This window comes from Micropterus dolomieu, linkage group LG03, assembly GCF_021292245.1.
Source record: "Micropterus dolomieu isolate WLL.071019.BEF.003 ecotype Adirondacks linkage group LG03, ASM2129224v1, whole genome shotgun sequence".
Taxonomy (NCBI): Eukaryota; Metazoa; Chordata; class Actinopteri; order Centrarchiformes; family Centrarchidae; genus Micropterus; species Micropterus dolomieu.
Window position 1 is genome coordinate 7,087,081 of NC_060152.1, and position 20,394 is coordinate 7,107,474.

General features: G+C 40.1%; 1 protein-coding gene across 1 annotated transcript in view; it reads left to right on the forward strand.

Moving 5' to 3' along the window:
• Positions 1 to 20,394, forward strand: part of LOC123968020 (raftlin-like) — a 97,980-nt gene that overhangs the window by 51,694 nt on the left and 25,892 nt on the right. The window contains exons 4-5 of the mRNA XM_046044487.1: positions 5,194 to 5,302; positions 10,851 to 11,337. Of these exons, the coding sequence (XP_045900443.1) occupies positions 5,194 to 5,302; positions 10,851 to 11,337 (596 nt within the window). The remainder of the gene's footprint in view (positions 1 to 5,193; positions 5,303 to 10,850; positions 11,338 to 20,394) is intronic.

Here is a 20,394-nt window from a genome sequence, read left to right on the forward strand (position 1 = left end):
GGGGGGGGGGGGGGGGGGGGGGGGGGGGGGGGGGGGTTTACAATGAATGGGATTGAAAGCATGACAGTGAGCACTCATTCATCCGTCGCTCCAAAACGAATAGCTTTTTGTGACTGCACTGAAAACAAAGTGAAAGTCAAGGTAGATGAACTGACTGGAGTACAGCAGCTGCACAGTATTTAGCATGTGCATTATGTCCATGGACACAATCCCAGTGGAGTCTTTACAGTATTAGCCTCAGTGTGAAAGGATCAGCCAACAAGACACTTTACATGGAGGGGGTGACGCTGCAGGAATCCGTTCACAGTCAGGAACTACACAAAGGTTGTGGGCATACAGCGTCGTGTCATCTGTAAATGTTAAGACACTGTCACCTGACTGACATATATGGTTAAGTGGGTTATAACTTTAGAAACCATAGACAGCGATTTGTCATCAGCAGCGGCCACCCCCCGTTACAACCTGCTGCGGGAAGAAGCAGAAAAAAACCCTGCAATGCAGACAGAATGGATTGGACCGTTTGAAAATTTAAAATGTCAACTGTCAAATTTCCCAGTGTTCAATTTGATTGCGATGGAATAGGGTTACAGTTCAGCAGGCAATGTCTGATGGGATATATTCATCATTATTGGGTAATTGCAAGTAGCTCCCATGTGCTTAGGCACAGAAAGAGAGGGATTGAAAGAGAAAGATGGGTAGAGAGGGAGGAGAAGGGTGGAGAGCTTAAGAGAGAGATGGACAAAGAGGAAAATAAAGAGGTGCAAACTAAAAACCATTAGGGGGGATTCACTCTGGTGAAAATATTCACAAATGTGTGAAAATGTGACAGTAGGAGAGGTGTGCTATACTGTATTATCAAAGCCCCACACAGTGACAGAATGCTAAACATGGGTTCATGTTTGCTCCCTGATTGTGTCGTCATACCAACAGATAAACGGTGGGTGAAGGTGGTGGATGAGAGGTCACACACGGCTCTGTTCCTAATGCAGAAAGAACTAGAGCGAATTCACATTTTCACTCAGACTGACAACGATGTGAAAATGCTTTTAGTCAGCCTTGACATTTTTCTGTAGCTTGATGCAAAAGCTTTTATTGTATACATTAAGTGCAATTCAAGTCCTCTCAAGCAATTTCCTTGTACAGCAAAGTAATAATTCAAAACACTTAACTGAATGCTTAATTTGTTACTCTCTGGCAATGATTGCTTTAAACAATATATAACCTGATTTGACTTCAGCTTCAGCTACATCTTTCCTGTAAAATACAGTCCTGTGCACAAAAAGTGATACAGTTGTGATTTTAGCACCTTTCAAAGCTGTTAATTGTGACCAACATTGATCAGTCAGTCCATCACTCTGGTCCAAAATGAAATATCACAACAACCATGGAAAACAGTGAACATGCTAAAGATTATACCTGCTAAATATCTTATAAATAGCATATTAGCATTCTCATTGTGAGCACGTTAGAATGCTGAGGTTTTGAGCTAAATGCTCAAAGCATTTCACCATAGGACAACTCAGCACAACACTGGTGAAGCTGTGGCTCTATCTCTTCAGCAAGTTTTCCTACGCTACGCCTACACATGCGCACTGACAACCCAAGGTTAGGGTTACAATTTTGGATACATTCACACACTTTAAAAACATTTATTGGACGTTTTTTTTCTTCTTACATGTTTATTTACAGCATTAAACGTTGAAATGTTTATTGTTATAGGCTGTATGTTAACTTATTGGGAGAAAACTGGTAGATCTATGTAAAATCAGACGTTGAGCACCCCCATATTGCATAAATGGCATGATCCTTGTTTCGCTGCGAAGCCTTGACTGTGAGATTGACAGTCGCATCAGGCTCCGCCCATCAAAGCATCGAATCTTTGACTATTTGGGATCAGCCCTACTCCCTCACAGCTAAGCACAAGCTAGTTTTTCTTTCTTCACTTTCTTTGACTAAATATACAGTATAGAAAGAATTTCATTTCTACCTATAGAATTCATGGTTGCAGGCAACTTTCTACCTAAAAGGCTGAAACTTGGAGGTCCAGTGTGAGGTAGTGTGTGTGTGAATACATAAATGTGTGTACACAGCTATTACAAATTTGTGCTTGTTGTTCTGGGATTCTAACAGGTCAAAACTTGAAAATGTTTTGCTTCAAATCTCAAGTAAGTCGAGTCCTTATTTTTATGACTTAAGTCTGACTTGAGTCTCAAATATCATGTCTGCATGTTTGCAAAATCAAACTGAGCTTGAAGGTTTGCTCTGAGAACATTTCAAATTTAAACAAAGACTAAAGTGCCTGTAGACTTCTTTTCCTTCTTTTCCTTTTTTCTTTTTTCCTTTTTTTTTGTTTGACTTCTTCTGAAAAACAATATGTCAAAACAATCCTTTTTCATACCTCAGTGAACACAGTGTAATTGGAAACCGCACATTTACAAATGGTGTAGCCACTACACTGCTAAAACAAATCCCAAAGCAAGCCATTAATAGGTAATATGCAATTAGTTACCATGTGAACGTTCAGCTCCAGCGGGAGCGATTAGTCCAACACAAGATGTTCTGTGGCAAAAAGAAGCATGTGACCCATCTGTGGACAGACACAGAGGGGGTGGGAGTGGTAAGCAGGTGTATTCACCCAGGAGGGAGCTCCAGGTGGGCAGGCAGGCATTTGACACCTGTCTAACCACACGAGACCTCAGAGGCTGACAGCCAGAGCTGCACGCCACATGAAAAGTCACTGTTTCACAGAGAAGATGGACTGCAGGTGATGCAGCTGCTATTTTTAACCCGAGGCCTCCCTCCAGGACTGAGTGCACCGTTTGAATTGTTGTTCTTCTGACACGCCTTTTTCCCTCTCTGACACTCTGTCAGAGAGTCTCCATTCAGTTTTATTCCAAAATGAGTTGTTCACCATTTCAAAAGAAGGGACACCTTCTCTGTACAAAACATTTGATAGCACAAAATTATATGAATTCTAGTGCCAGTTCTTGATTTTAAAAAATCATGGACGTGCAGACTTCTCAGTACAGTATTGCCAAAACATGTTGTAAAGCAAGTTAGAATGTAAGAAAGGAAATGCAACACATTTGCACTTAACTACACTGTATACACTATGCTGCCTGTCTGTATCTCTGTTTCTCTCTGTTTTGTTTCTTGAAGATGTGCCTGGAGCACAACCAAGCTGGTTGATTGTGCTTTATGTCGCAACCAACAAGGGACCCATCCACCTTTTTTGACAGTGCCACCAGGCGTCTGCCATTGTGCCTTTGAATGTTATGACACAGCGAAAAATGAGAGCCTGCTCTCATCTCGTCGTAATGAATGTTTCACAGAGCGTGCAAAGTTTGTACTTAACAAGTCAGCCGGCCCAGTTTTTGCTCTGCAATGTGCTGTGACAGTGATATTCGCATAGCGACGGGTGTCAGTGACAGTAGAGTAGAAGTGTGGTGGTGACACTGTGTTTTTAATTTATTTTTTATTTTTAGATGGGTGTCATGAACGAGGGCCTTTGGTTATGCTGTGAAGTCCAACAGAAAAGCTGGGATTTAATGTGATAATGCAGTGATGTTCAAACTGTGTGAGTCTGATTTATGTGGGAAAAATACAAGAGTGGTTTCACTCTAGCAAGTCTGAGACGATTTAGGTTAGCAAAATGTATTCAGACAGTAAAATGACATGTAAAATATAGGCATATTTTTGACAGGGCACTTGTGTGGCCCATCAAGCAAACATGTAACGCAAACAGCAAAATATAAAGAGGCTAATCTTGCTCTCGGTTTCCACCGTAAATAAAGTAGAACAAGCTTGTGTATAAAACCTCTGGCAGCTTGAGCAAACTTTAAAGGGGCACTCCAACTTTAAATGTCTAAATGACAGGTAGTACTACACAGTCTGTCACAGGTAGTACTACACAGTCTGTAAAAACAGTTGTATAATGTCTACTGTAGCTCTGGAAGGAGCTTTGTCAAGTCTGAGAAAATTACTCAAGTTATCTCAACTTGGGCTTGGAGACTAAAACATTCTTAATTGAAAGTCTATGTGACAAATTGAAGTTTGAAAAATGGTTGTTTACCAGGCAACGAAAGAAGTCTCTCCTTCTGCTGCACAGATTTTCCTTTTTTATCTGTCTCTTGAACTGCAAGTACAATATTAAATAGTTGAGCGTCCTTTTAATTGCCATCTTTCATTTGAACAAAAACACTTCATGTAACTAGTTAGTAGTCAAAATGTAAAGCGGGGAGTTATGCTATACATTAATTAAACATTAAACTGGTCAATCTACACCCAAGGGGGGGGCAAGACAGAAAAATCACTGTGATAAGGCATCAGGAACACATACACGCACACACACAAGGAGGCAGGGACATGTGTGTGCATTCAGATGAAGTCTTGCGTGTACTGGGAAGCTGCAAGCACAGCCTTTAATACACACACCAGCATGCACGCATGCATCTTTTACCCTCTCACACATCAGGTGTCCGTGTAAAGCCAGAGCTCACGCAGAGCACACACTCGCAGCCTACACACACACACACACACACACATACACACACAACTACTGTATATGCACATAGACACACACTGCACACTGAGGAAAAGGGCGTGCAGGGCTTCTTCCCCTTGTCAACAGGAGAAGGAGCAGGGCGATGGAAGCTGGGGCATTAGTCTCCTCAGGGCTAGGTCTGGGATTTCCTCCAGAGTACTGAAAAGGAAAATACAACACCATATAAATAGATTCTCCCCGCTCAAAATACTGATATGGCCTCAGCAGGGAGGGCTGAAGGTGGTGGGGGGCAAGATGAGATTTGCATTGAATTTTCTGCTTTCTGTGCTCCCCATGTGTTTTCTTTCATCCATGTGGATCTTTGTCTCACCTAAGTGTTTTATTGTATTTTTCTCTCGCCTCCCACAGGGCAACAACAACATTAACTAAGCTTCTTGATGCAGTGTAATTTGTTGATGGGGCATTATTTTTGCATTATAGATTTGATGCCTGGGTCTGTGAATAGCACCCTCTTTGTGGATGTTTTACAGAATGACTGTAATTTTATAAATCTAGGTTGTTTGTGAATGTGTGTTTGCATGTGTGTGAATGCATGGGTACCCTTGTGTATCGTGAGCATTTGTCCAGCAGGCCGGCTGGCTGAAAGGCTGAAACTCATTGTCCTCTCTCCCCAACTGTGGTGCCTGCAGGGCGGAAAGGAGCCAGTCAGTCTGCCCACCGTACAAACTACAGCTGGAAGAGTGTCTATCTGCTGAGCAGGTGCCCACCCCAGAGCTCATCCAGGGCTACGTCAAGAAGGTAGGGCTGCATTGCAAATGCCAAGCTGAAGGTTTTGTCAGTTTGAGCCCAGCTGGAAGGAGGGGTGCAGGGAGGACGGAAGGAAGCAAGAGATAGGGAGGGATGAATGCATTTACATTGTAGGGACTTGTTTCCAAGATGCATATTCTAACATCAAATACTGAGTGAACATAGACATAGAAGAGAACATTATGAATTTTCCCAATACCAGAATATAAACTCAGTCTCTTACCAAAACTTAAATTTCTTTGTTCTGCATGTCACTCTGTCTGAAGGTTCAGAGAACACCTTGTTTGTATGTTTAAAATTGTATTTTCGTGAATCAGCCACATGGTTAAACTTGCTCGCAAGCACGCTGCTGTCAGGCTGAAGGCTTTTAACAGCAGCTTGTCAGAGGATGCTTGGAGCACAGTTGCCAATGAAGTACACCATGTTGGAGGAGTGACAATAAAAGGATTCTTTTTACGTAATTGCCACTTTAAAAAATAACAAAGAAAACATAAGGGTAATGGTGAAGTGTGCATTTCAGGAAATGTCAGGTATGAATAAGTGGTAAATTTACAACTTTGATTTTGTTGCCCCTCCTTTGAGCCATGTTGACAGGCTTCTACTGCTACTACAAGAAATGTGCTTGTGGTAGATTATTATTAACTTCAGCATCTGACATTCTGAACAGTTTCTGCTTGAGCCAAAGTAACATTGGAGTGTCAACGAAGTTGTATAAAAACAAAAATAAATTGTAGTTTTGTCATGCAGTAATTTATCATGAATTACATGGTGTCAAATTAAGGCAGGAGAGCATAAAGTGAGAAGCTGTATTCCTCATGGTTTTTTGATCAAAACCTACCCAAACTTGTATATAAAAAAAAAGACCTGATTGAAAGGTGGAGCACATTTTAACCAGTTTACACACCGTTGTAAAGTTTAATCCATAGCACAGTTTCATATTTTATAAATTGATTAAAGGTTTTGTCTTTAAAACCCTAATCTGTGAAGTAACTTGTCACTGTGTAGAGGAGTAAAAAGTGTAATATTTCTCTGTAGAAAATGTAGTGAAGGTATAATGTAGTATAAAATTTAATTGTAAAAGTACCTCAAAATTGTACTTGAGTAAATGTACTTAGTGACTTTCCACCACTGCCTCAAGGACAGACTTAAGGATAATTGGACCCAATCCAAAAGGTGGTGGACCTGACAAATAGAGAAAGACCACCAACACTGCAGGATGATGTGCCACCAATTAACGAGCAACAGCGGTCACAAAGAGCAGCAACACATGTCAGTTTGCCCGCATTTCACAGTTCACACTCTCCATCTCACCTCAAAATAACACATTTTCCTCCTGCTATAATTATAATACAGAGCTAGTAGCTCAGAGCCAGGCCGCCTCAGGTCCTCAGGTCAGGTCTTGGTTACTAGGAACTGAGCAGACCTGTAAGGGCTCTAATTCAGATCCTTGATTAAGGTGAAAGGAGCAATACAGCAGTTTAAAAAAGCTCCAATACAAGAAAAAATACAGACATATTTTAGCAGCACAATGTAGAGTAACATAAGTAAAATACTCATTACAAAGAATAACCCATTTTACAAGTTTAGTGTTTTGCATGTAAAATCTTTATTTTCAAAGTAACAAGCAGCTTTCATAAACATGTAGTGGAGTAAAACGTACAATGTTTCCCCTTGAAAGATTGTATAGAAAGTATAAAGTTACACATAATGAAAGTACTTCAAAAATTGTACACTAACAGGTACTGGAAGTAGCCAAAAAGATCACTACTTGAGCAAATGCATTTTTCACCTTTTGTTTTTATTTAGCAGTTTTTTTAAAACCATAATCCATAAATGTCTCTCTCCTCAAATCCATAATAGTTTTCTAAATCTGTCTTCAAGACATCACAAGATGAAAGGATTTATTTTTGGGTTCATACAGAGTTAAATATTTCTGATTTGGCTGCAATTCAATTGTTCAATTGTAGGGCTTTCCCCTATCTAAAAGTATGTATGTAATATGCTAAAAGCTGTGTTTTCTTAATGGTTTAGTGTTAATTAGCAAACCAAATAGCTTAACATTTCTGTGTTTTCCATAGAGGGGATGAAAACAGCTAAGAGAGCCAGAATGCTGAAATCACGTTCACCGATCTGATAATGAATTGGCTCTGTAGTGTATGTCACCGTTATGAATGCACTGCTGTAGAAAGGCTGTTTGAAATGGCACTTCAGATGATATATATTAACACACCCTCCTCTCTTGTGACCTGGTTTTGCTGCATCATCATGATTCAACCCCCCCTGCTTAATCTGTATATTACTGACTGTTGTGTCGGCCTTTGAAGCCTCACTCCTGAACTTTTCTGTACATTTTGCCCTTCGATTAGTCATGCAACCACAGTCCTGTAGGACCTCATTACTGTTGGTTATCATTTTAATCTTCTGAGCTGCTACAGGCCTGCTGGAGGAGGAAGCCATGCTAGAAATCTATTAAAAAGGAAGTGGACATGGATGAGTGGTAGAGAAGTGAGCGGAGAAGTACATTCCCTTCAGCCTCTCTCTCTTGGATTCTGTTTCTTTCAGTTTTTCCTCTCTTTTTGTCTCTTTTTTTCCTCTTATTTTCTTTCCTTTCTCTTCCTCACTATCTCAATTTCTGTCGTTATCCCTCTGCCTCTCTTTCTGTCATCTCTCCCCTCATGCTCTCTGCTCAATCCCTCTCTCTCCGGGGTTTTCATCTTGACCTTCAGACACCTCCTCCTGGTGCCACTTTAATAACTTACGGGGGAAATAGGAAATGTGGTCTCAAGTCAAAATTGAAATGGGTTTTTCACTGCAGGCTGTTGATATTCTGGTGGCAGAATAAGGGAAGCTGCTTCCAGAATATTTTTCATCAAGTTTGTCCTCGTCGTCACTGCGGTTAATGAAGAGAAATGATGCTATGCGTAGATTTCCTTTTCGACCTCGAAACCTCATTTTCTTGACCTGAGGTGATTCCTTCTGAGCCAGTGCAACTTGTCTGTTCATTTCAATTAAGAAGTTTAAAAGACTGCTAATTTTTGATCTTATCTTTATTTATTCTGTATTGAAAATGTGTTACAGTAGATCCCACAAGTGTATATAGGACATGACTCTTAAAGGGCTACAACCTGCAATTATTCTCATAATAAATTTGTCTCTTAGCGTCCAGTTTTCCACTTTTGTTTCCCTCTGGTTAGTAGCTTTATCTGTAGCATCTTGTTCCAGCTTTAAAATGAAGCAAAACTGTGTTTATACTGAGGGCACTCAAACCTAAGACCATACTGTTTTTTTACAGCTGCACGATCATTAAATCAAATGGATATATTCTAAATGTCTTCATGCATCAATAGCCACCCTAGCAGCATGGCTCCAGGAATGCAATGTTGGTCCGCCAGTCGGCCAGTCGTCCTCCACTTTGGTCTAGACTGAAATATCTCAACAACTGTTGAATGGATTGCCATGACATTTTGTACAGACAGTCATGTTCCTGAGAGGATAAATCCTAATGACTTGTGTGAATCCTTAATTTTCCCCTAGCATCACATTTTAGTTTTTTAGTGAAATGTCAGTTAGATGGATTGGCTTGATATTTGGTTCAGATATTTAGATTCCCTCCAGGATGAATTGAAATAACATTATGGTTAATAAACATGTCAAGTTCTTTGGTTTATGACCAAATACTTGCAAAGCTAATGACATTCCCGTCAACCTCAGCCGTACTGTCTATTTAGTGCTAATGACCTAATGTAATCTTGCTAACATGCTGAACCAAAATGGATAACGTGATAAACATTAACTGCTAAAATCATCATGATAGCATTGTCATTGTGAGCATGTTGCCGTACTGATGTTAGCATTTAGCTCAAGTACAGACTCAAGGACCCGCTGGCATGGCTGTAGCAACAAATCTTAGTTTATACACATACATTTCCCCAAAATTCAGCCTGACACATTTTGACTATGAACATTCATTTCATACTGATACAAACAGAGAAAAGCGGCAAATCCTCACATTTAATAAGCTGGAAGCAGCAAATATTTGGAATTTCTGCTCAATAAATTACTTAAATTGTGTCTTAGTCAGCTAATCAATTAATCAGATAGTGATTTCAGTGCTAGACTATTTTATTAATCCAGCAAGTTATTTACTTATTTGAATTCTCCTGAAAGATGAATCTGCACTCTATTTGTGGTTTATCTGTCATATTTGTTGCTGGACTGTTGGCAAGATGTCTCTGGAAAAAGAAATCTAATCTGAATGATTCTATTTTGTCAAACAACGGATTTAATAAAATAAAAATAATGATAATAATGGTACTAAAAATAAATTCAGCCATAACAGCCAACATTTCTGCTATCATCTGCACCAACATTAGACAGTCAAAGCCATTCATCTCTCTCTCTCTGACTGCCTGCATTACCATTAAATGAGATACAACAGTTGCTCCCTTTTATCTTAGCAATTCCATTTCAACATATTGGTAGGAATATGATGTGGAAGCACCCAGAGAGCGTTCACTGATATTAAACAATATGGCTGGAAACAATGTGACTGTTTTCCAATTTAATTTCATAGTGAATAACCTGCACATTAGATTTGATTTTTATTCTCTTCCCTCACTGTGGCTCGAGATAGACACTGGCACCGCCTTAGGTATGGGGGGTGGGTTGGGGTGCAGAATGGAGAATGGCATCATTAACATTCTCTGACAGTTAACGTTTCAATCTCGCTCCGCGGCAGAATCACAATATTGACAGAAAATGCCAGATGTCAATAAGACAAGAGCAAAAAAAGTGGAGCGTTGGGTTTGGGATGTGGCCCAGGCCTGACAAGGGTTGTGACTGCTCCAATCTAATCAACATCTGTGTGATTGGAGAAGCTGTTGGGTAGGAATGAAAAGAACGCAGAGTTAGAAAAAACAAAGATCCAACAGATGCAGAGGACTCCATGAAAAGTATTGTGGGAAAAACAATTCAATTTCAAATTAATTCTGAAAGTTTGGTTTCAGTTTGAGCCCTTTGGGAAATAACTTCTTGTATATGTTCTGCTTGGTAGGTTGTTCTTATTTTGCATCATGAATTTACATTTTTGGCATTTTGCTGATGCTCTAAACCCAAAACTAATGTGTGCTGCAGAAGCTTCACATCCAAAATCTTTAACAGTACATGCAATCAGATCTAGGGCTGCAACTAAAGATTACTTTTATCATTGATTAGTCTGAGGATCACTTTCTCGATTAATCATTTAATCCTTTAGTCTCTGAATTGTAGAACAAATTGTGAAAAAATACCCATTACAATGTCTCAGAGCAGCTCAAACCTAAATATTATGAATTCATAAGTATATAAATTCTTACATTTGAGAAGCTGGAAGCGGAGAATGTTTGGTATTTTTCCATCCATTTTCAAAATAGTTGCTTGTCTAATCATTTTAGCTCCAATCAAATCAAAATCAGTGAATGCAATGTGGCAGCAGTGGCCTGTATTTGTAGCATGTGTCTCGTCATTCTAACTTACGTTTTTTTGTTCATGCTCCCAACAGCAGATCCAAGATGCTGCTGACCAGGGGGTCATGTTTGTGGGATTTGTCCAGGAACCCTATGGGGCCCCATGCACCAGGATCAGAGAACCAGACACCCCCTCCCTTTCCCTGCACTCCAGCCCCAGCTCTGTACTCGGTTCCCTGGGCAGCTGCAGCCCCTCTAATCCCTCAAGCCCCAGAAACAACGCAGAACCTGGAGCTCAAGCTGGCGCAGTGGACAAAGAGGGGAATGAGGAAGCATCATGCGAGGCCGGGGAAGGAGCACCGGGTAGGGAGAACAATCAAAGTGAGAACACTGAGAACCATTCAGGGATCCGGGTGGAGGGCAGTGTGGATGAGGTCTCGCCAGCAGCATCTCCAATATCAGAGGGAGATCTGGAGCATGGTGAGGAGCTGACAGTGGAGGACTCTCCGTGTCACAATAACAACAAAGACAGTGGCAGAGACACAAAGGAGAGGCCGAGATACCGTCAGCGAAGGGGCGAAGGTGAGTGGTCTCTGTGGTTCCCATCATAAACTCAAACTAAAAGGAAAGGTGTTAAACAAATAACATGTATTTTAGGATTGTGAAAGTGCTGTAAAAAATCAGTGAACCTGGAGGGAAAGAGGGGGGACAGTCGCAACAGTCGGTGAAGATACTGTTTTTATTGGATGATTCCTGTTCTGGGTAATGGACAGACATGGAAACATTTCATCTGCTGCAGTTATACAGAATACAAATAAATGAATAAATAAAGGTAGAAAGTACTAAGAGACAGAAAGTAATCTACATGAATTAACCTACAGGTACAAGTGCAGATATATACATGTATATATGTAAATATTCAGAACCATTAGTAAAGATATAAAGTTTTTCTGAATAAATTCGGTACCATGACAACAAAGGTTTGTAAAAGCAAAGTTTCCTTCTTCAGAAACAAATGTTCGCATTTTGTTTGATTATTTTTTAATATTTCACTGGCTTTTGTTGGGTACCTGAAGTTTTTGTTTGTTTGTTTGTTTGTTTTTACATTTCACTCCAAAACAGCCAACAGCTGGTCCATTTTTTCCAAACTTAGAGAGAGGGAAAAAAAAGTGAGCACTACAGACAAAATACTGTAAACAGCCATTGTACCACGGTGGACGCAGAATTCTGGGAGGCCGATATCTCAGAATGAGGGTGTATAAAATAAATAAAATGTATTCACATGGCTACATGTCATTGGAGGGGAGTGAGTAAATATGTTATTTTATTATTTTGGTGAACAGACCCTTTGAAGGAAAATACACTAATTGGCCCAATGGGGGCCTTATAATTAAAGGTCAAATTTTCTAAACTTTACTAAGCTTTAAAACTTGACAAGAAGTCCAAATGACATGAGACCTGTCCCACAGCCATCCCTACAAATTACACAGAAAGGCCTAATGAGGGATGATAATTAAGATAATTAAAGGTCAAAACTTCAAACTGTGAAAGGCCACAACTGCTGCATCACAACAGGCTCAATACTGATGCAACTCAGGCTGACTTCTACATCATTAAGCACATTGGATGAATGTTATAGCATTAATTCCAAAATGATTAATGAAACTGCATGTTTTTCTTTTGTGCGGCATGTTAACATGCATACCTGTGAGCTCCCTCATCAAACAACACAGTGACACAGCTGGTCCCAGAGCAGCTAAAGCAGTTGGAGGTTGAGTCCTAAACTGTAGCTTCTTGTCTCAAATTTTCACGTAGATTTAAATGGACAGTTTCTAATCTTTATCCAATATCTGTCTACAAATCTGCAGAGGTGGGACCAAGTCATCGTTTTACAAGTCAGAGTCAAGTCTCAAGTCTTAGCACTCAAGTCCCAAGTCGAGTCCCAAGTCCAGACCGATGACTGGCAAATCCGAGTCAAGTCTCAAGTCAAGGACCAACAAGTCCAAGTCAAGTCCAAGTCTTAAACTTAGAGTTTCGAGTCCTAAACAAGTCATAATGCGCTCTTCACCAAATTTAAAAAACATTTCAAATGTATTGAATGAAGCTTTAGCCTGTACAGAAAGAAAGCAGAGGTGCTGTTTCACACAACAAATGTTCCATAATTTCATGAATTAAATTAAATGTTCATGTAGGGCTGCTAATTATTTTGGTCAATATTGAGATCACAATTATTTAACAGGATTACTCATTGCCTTAGGAAACATTAAACTATTGAACTTCTAAAATGTAATACTTTCTTTTTAAAAAAATTATATATGCATTACTCCAAAATCTAATATAGCCCATGAAATAAGAAACAATAATCCAACATTATTAACTTTAAGCAGCATCTACAGTGCAAGAGAACGACAGCAGCACAGTTTCCCCCAAGTTGACAGCTTTGGGTGACGGATGGGTCACTGAGGGGGCTGTGTGTGTGTGTGTGTGTGTGTGTGTGTGTGTGTGTGTGTGTGTGTGTACATGGAGGGGAGCAGAGCAGGAGACAGGTGAACTACTCGAGTTGACAAAGTTACGTTACAGAACGCTGAAATAAAACCGTGGTGTTTTGTCGGGAGATGCAGTGACAGAAACCAGTGGTGAGAAAACTATAAATCGCTGTGACGTTAGAAGACGCAGACACAGTGGATATTTTACAAGCACCGATCAGGTAAAGCAACACTGAACATACCTTTTAGACAGGGACGAGCGGCTCAGCTGTAAAGGAAAGAGGTGCGCTGGATTTATAGAACAAAACGAGTGTCAGTGATTGCTCCCTCTTGCTGGAGGAAGCCACATGCACCAGTCTAATTGAGCACCGCGCAAGTTTATATCATAATTTATATTTGGGCATGGGGAGTGTCAAGTCAGCTCAAGTCAAAAGGCTCAAGTCCAAGTGAAGTCACGAGTCATTGGTGTTAAAGTCAAAGTCGAGTCGCGAGTCTTCTTTGATTTTGTCAAGTCGAGTCTAAAGTCATAATTTTTGTGATTGGAGTCTGACTGAGTCCAAGTCATGTGACTCGAGCCCACACCTCTGCAAATCTGTGTTACTTGTGTTTTTGTTTTATCTGGAGTCATACCTTTTTGGCTGTCTAAAGAACAGCATGGTGCCACTGTAGATCCCTCTTGAAACACTTGGCAGCTGCGGAGGTGTCATTTCCTGCTATTGCCTATTGCCTCAATGTTACACAACAATGTGCTGCCTTGGGATATAATCCTCTCTATCCTTTACACAAAAGGAATTGCCATATAGCTGTGATGTATACAAATTCACACTCAGACTTAGCCGATGAAGCAGGGAGTCTGTGAAATTAACCACAATAGTTTTGTCGATTTTTTTTTGGAAACAGAAGATTTCATGGCTTGCTTCTGTCTTCCCAGAAAGTGAGGCGTAGCTACACATCTTTAAGTTATTCATGGTAGCCCCCTTTTCTGTGGGAATGGTGTTGAAATTAGCACAGACATTTATAGTTTTGGCTTTATCTGAGCATTTCAAATTGACAGATGGAGACACCCACCACTCTCACCCCCCTCCTACAGTCTCTCCTCCTCTCACAGAATCTATTTGTGATACGTGTCAGTGCATACTGTGCATACTGCACATTTGACACCCAGTGGGAGCGTTAACGCATGTTTGTATATATACTGTATATTTGTTTCTAACCACCTAATACGGGGTTTTGCGTAATGAATGTACTCTTTGGTGTGCACATCCTCTGTGCTTTGGTCTGTGTGGGTCTTTATGTATATGCGGTAAGTTAACACTCTTGGCATCACTGCAGACACCACGGCCCACTTGTCCATCTGGGCCTCCCTACAGTGCATTTTGCAGTGAGATAATCCCCCACTGCCTCGTCCTCTACCTCCCTCAGCTTTACAGCTCTCCCTCTACCCCCACCTTCATCCCCCTGAATCTCTGCGACAACGCCAGCAGCGCCGGTGTTGCAGCCAGCTGGGGTGGTAGGGGAGCCTGCCAAGCTCCCATGTCCCTCTCTACTAATGCCCAGTCTGCCGAAGAGGACCAAGAGTCTCGGCTACTGCTGGCTTGTCCTCACTAATCCTAAGATCTTGAGGTGAACACTGTGCAAGTGTTGGCAGTGGTCCTGGCGAACGTGTGTGGCTTACGGGCGAAAGACGATCTCCATTATTGAGACTAGAGCTCGGATAAAAACTGAGCCCATAAGTTTGGGGACTCAGATGCTTGGATGGTTGGAAGGAAAGGGATTCTGATGGAGGAGCAAATGGAAAGTATAGCATGCTAGTAACAGCTGTACAATTATGTCTGGATAAGACAATCCTGTTTCCTGAAAATTACTCACAGATACAATTTGCATGAGCAAAAATATTTTGTGGGAAATTAAATGCCACCTGGATTATTTTTTAATAACATTTATACTATACAATATTTATCTCTTTTATGTCTTTTTAGCTACTGGAACCTAAAGTATGAGTAACACTTTTATGTTTGTGTTTAGGCAACTCAATGCTCTTAGGTAAGATAAGGGAGAGGTTGTGGTGATAAAATATTGATAAAGTGAAAGCTGATTGAAGGCAAAGGACAAGATGTGTTGACTTTCCATCATTCATTCCAACATAAAAACTCTTTCCGTAACCTTGACCAAATATTTTAGTAGCCTAAATCTTACAACACATGGGCCCTGTCTTTTGTACAATGTTCCTGGATTCGGGAAAAACATTACCCACAATGCAAATCAGTAGTATATGAATGTACAGTATATTATAGAAGATAGAGTTGGGATAGGAAAGTGTGCAGGAGATGCTTGAAGTGAAAATGAAGTGAAAATGTATGAGAAGCTCATCCACAAAAAACGGAAAAATAGGATATTGAGGCTCCATCAACATTAATTAACACAATTAAAACACAAAGTGTTTAATTACCTGATATATCCATTCCTCTGATGCTAAAAAGTCTTGAGTGAGTTTCTTGTAATGATAGAAGTTTATCAACACAAACAAACATAACAAGCTTTAAACAAACAACCTAGAATTAAGAAAAGAGCTTTATCATAGATGTAAACCCTGAGGACTATCAGTCAGAACATCTTCATCAATGTGCTTTCAGCTGCTTATCCTTGGGATCAGTGTTATCTCTGCTCTGATGGGATCAGTGTCCAGCTTCTCAGATTATGGAAACAGACATTGAAATGATGACATGTCGTGTTGGAAAGCCACCCTGCTAAGATCATAGCAGGGTTACTGCCACTGACCTCGTCATTTGGACAGACTGGCTGCCATCAGATAAGCCTTTGAAGCAACATGCTTTCAAAGTCCTAGCGACACTCATGCACTTATTTTCTTGTTAGCCAGGCTGCCAGCAACAACAAGAGTCAGGTTAGCCGCACAGACTTTATTCTGAAAGGCTTAGGTCGTCTGTTGATGTATTGAATTTGTGTGATTTGGCTCAAACGACTCAGTCATACTCTTCGGTGTGTGTGTGTGTGTGTGTGTGTGTGTGTGTTTGTGTGCGTGTCAGACACGAGGATTCTCAAGTATAGCTATAAATATGAAATAATAGGGGCATTAGGTACCGTTTTACTGCCATAAAGCACAAAATGACCATAATAATTCTCTCAAACATTAATCGTTATTGATCAGGGCCAGTTACTTTTCAAACCTTGTTCAGCAAAAAGCAAATGACACTGCAGTATTATTACCACTGTTTCTTGGCAAAAGAAACCTCTCCAGCAGATCTCTGCTCTGAAAAGTTTATTTGTTTCTATTGTACAGTAATGCTCCCTTGTGTCATTTACAGGCCACTGTAGCACAGGGGGACAGGAGGAGCGGTGAGCTTGGCAAGATACTTAAGAGATTTATGTTGGTTATTAGTAGAGTTTCTTAAAGATCAATTTATTTTTAACCTTGTGTTCTTCCTAACAATAAAGTATATGCTCGTCTGCAAATCAAAGTGGCAACAACCAACTGACTCCCAGTGCTTCTGACACAGCTTTACCTTGCGAAGCTCAGGCACTTTGAAACTTGCATTGCAGCTGGAAACAGAACAATGTAGTATGTTTTTTGATGCATTGTAATGATGCATCTAGTCAATCACAGCCCACAATGAAACAAAACAGTATGTTGTTATTGAAATTCAAGTGAAATTCTGTTGTTTAAATTACTTTATTTGCATTTTACAGTGTTTCAGCTGCAAAATCTCTGCACATACTGTGGAGAGTCAGATATCAAGGGCAGTACTCAAATCAGGATTTTCAAGTTTATAGCCTGCCATGCTGTTATTCTGTATTCTGTATCGGTCTGTGTACAATAACACACCTAAAAAGTTCTCAAAATAATTTCTTAAATACCAAAGAATGCCTGATTAAAGCACGGGTTTGACTTGCAATCCTCCCTGCAGTCCAGAATGATGGACATCAGCGAGACATGTTTTGCCTACATATAAATATGAGACGATAGTCCTCTTCCACCCGATGTTTCCACTTAATCACTCTGATGCTCCAGTATGTCTCATGTGAACAGAGCACTGCTAAAAAGATGTTTTCAGACCCAGAAAGCCTTAGTGCCATAATCATGGTATAATTAGACTTGCATGGAAAGCTCTCAGCTAATGTACAGAAAAAAATCTAATATTGTGAGAAAGACAGAGGCCAGGCAGCATGTTTCTTACAAGTGGCTTTTATTTAATGTCAAGCTGTTATTAATGGAATCATCTGTGTCGATTATGGTTTAATGTTGTTACTTATCTAATTACAACATGATTACAGAATATAAGAGCTGTGACCCAAAGCTTTACTGCATTTCTAAATCAGTTAGTATACGTAACACAATTCTTCAAAAGCAGTCTTTTTCATGACTTGCCTGAAGCTCACATATACAGAAAGGATTCATGGGACAAACTGTAGTGACAGATCATCTCAGGCTTGTGCACATAAACTGTTAACCTGTTTATATGATACAGATTGCTACATAATCAATCAGGAAATGTGTTGTTTTGGCAATTTGGAGGCATGTTGAATGGGAAGTCAAGTCATTTTGTTGTTGTGTGTTGTCCAAGATTTGTTTGCCATATTGTCCTTGTTGTAACATGGGTAACATGGGGAGGGGAGCGTGTGTGAATATTCTGCTTTGATTCAACTTTTCTCAAGAGTGACAAATGAGAAGATTTAGGGAATTTGGTGGCCAGCTGTCACATCAGTCAGACGAGCCAGACAAGAAATGGTTATAAATGATTCATTCTTCCTGGGTGTCTGCCGGACGGATGGACGGCCTGAAAAACCAAAGCAACTGAGCCATGACTCCCCCACCACTACCACCCCACGTCAAAGTGTGTGTGTGTGTGTGTGTGTGTGTGTGTGTGTGTGTGTGTGTGTGTGTGTGTGTGTGTGTGTGGGTGGACGGGTGGGTGGCAGTGCCGCACATTCTGCTCATCCATCTGGTTCACTCAGGGAATGACAGTCCGAAATTTACATTGGAAAGCAAGGGGAAAATGTTTACAGACTCGATTTGAATTGCTTTCTGCCCTATTCACAATCCTGCTCACAACTCACGTTTTGTGTTTTTACAAAGCTGAGCAAAGCAAATATTTCACTCACTCACATCACAACAAACAAAAACTCTTTCCACTTTGATATGAGCGAGGAGCAGTGGTCTCTGTACCGTAGGCAAATTTCCAAACCTGTTTCTCCCTCCTGAGGCCCACCGCATTATGTATATTTCCGCTTGATGTAAATAAAAGCTAGCTGAAGAGCTTTTAATGCATTATTCAAGGTTATACTACGAATTAACTTGGTTACAATGAAATGGTCCCTTTTAAGTTCTGCATCAGCACAGTAACATCGCTTCTGGAAAACATAAAAAGGAATATAAAGATGACTTGTAGCATGAATATGATCAAATTGCTTTTGATTCACTTCACGTTTGTTGTTGAAAAAGAACTAACTGAAAAAAGAGGCAACATCCTTGGAAAAGATTTTCAGCATAATTGTGCAGTCCAGCCTGGGGCAACACAAATCTCATCTTGTATTACTGTTTCATTTCTTGTCTATTTTGCACCTGCCAGGTGAAACTTTTGTTCATGATATGATAATGATGAAATTTTTATTATAGTGTCTTGCATACAGATTTGTTCTGCCTGCATGGGCTTACAAGACAAGAAATTAATGTAAAATAGATGCAGAATGCAGTACATAAAACAATACAAGTTTCACATAAGTTTTCTAAGTCCACTGCAATAATTATATGTTGTAGTTTTTACACAATCATGTACAGCATATATAGTATAATCGTTACATACAAGAAAAATTAAGATCGAAAATCAAAAAATAGTCCTGACTTTTTGAGACAAAGGTAGCTAACAAATCCGTGTATGGTTCCTTCTTTCATTATTTCGTTTCAAAACCAAATCGGAAAAACCAAAAAACAACTTGGTTTTTTGGTTTTTAAACCAAAACAGAAAAACAGAATACAAAAAAACAATTGAAAAATATTGATTTTGATTTTTAATGTGTCCGATTAGTGTAGCTCTGTGTGTTACACTTAATAAACCTGCAGCAGATACACTTGGGCGAGGGCGGCGCCTGATTAAATGTAATTAAGATGAGCTTGAACATCAACATAGGTGGGTTTTTAGTTAGAAAAACAGGAGGCTCACCGTTCAGTTTGTAACTCACTAGCTACTGGGACAGGAACAGAAACACCTCAGAAGTTTCCCAACTGTGCTTTCAGACCAAACGCGAATTTTCGCCTCGCGACGCTTTCCTCGCGTGAGTACATTCGCTGCAAGTGTTCACACACAACGCGAGAAGGCGATTTTACGGGATAAACACAACTTGCCATTACTACAGCTGTATGAACCCAAAGTAAACATTTTGTTGTGATTAAATAGCAATAAACGGATCAAACTGATGCCGAAATAACTACAATATGATGCAGTTTTGTTAAACATATGAATTCATGCTTTGTCAGGTCTGTCAGCAAGACAGCAGGACAACAACTTCTAAAATGTTTGTTTTCTGAATGGAGTTCGGATCAGTAAAGTACAACGATAACAACGAATAAAGTTACATACACATTCTAAACTCACCAGGTAGTTAAAACTGCTTGCTTTCTTTTCTACCAGCAATGTCCAGTTTTCCCCAGTTTTTATATATGAAGTAGTGCCAAATGACGCTAACAACACTGGAACCGGATGTGCACGGAATCTAGCTGCTGAGAAGCTCGAGTGAAGATAAATCAACGTTGTAATCCTACAAACTAAAGTAAAAAGCTAATTTAATAAAAGCAGTTTACTCCGGGCTCCTCCCTCAAGCAAGTCCAGTCCGACCACGGGTGTCTATTTGTCTGAAGCTGGAGCGCTGCTCCCGCTTCCTCCCACCATCCAAAGACATGCGGACTAGGTTGATTGTTGACCCTAAATTGTCCTTTCATTGAAAATGAATTACGAGCATATACAGTCTATGATTACGAGGCGCGGAAATTGCTTCCCGTGAGAAAAGGCCTTAAGAATCCTCTGGATTTTAAGATTTCTTCAGTATCAAATTAATTCAGTGATAGTTGTGAGTACATCCAATGGTAGGCCCTACACAGCAAACATGAACTGTTATTAGTTAAATCAGCGAGCTGTATATT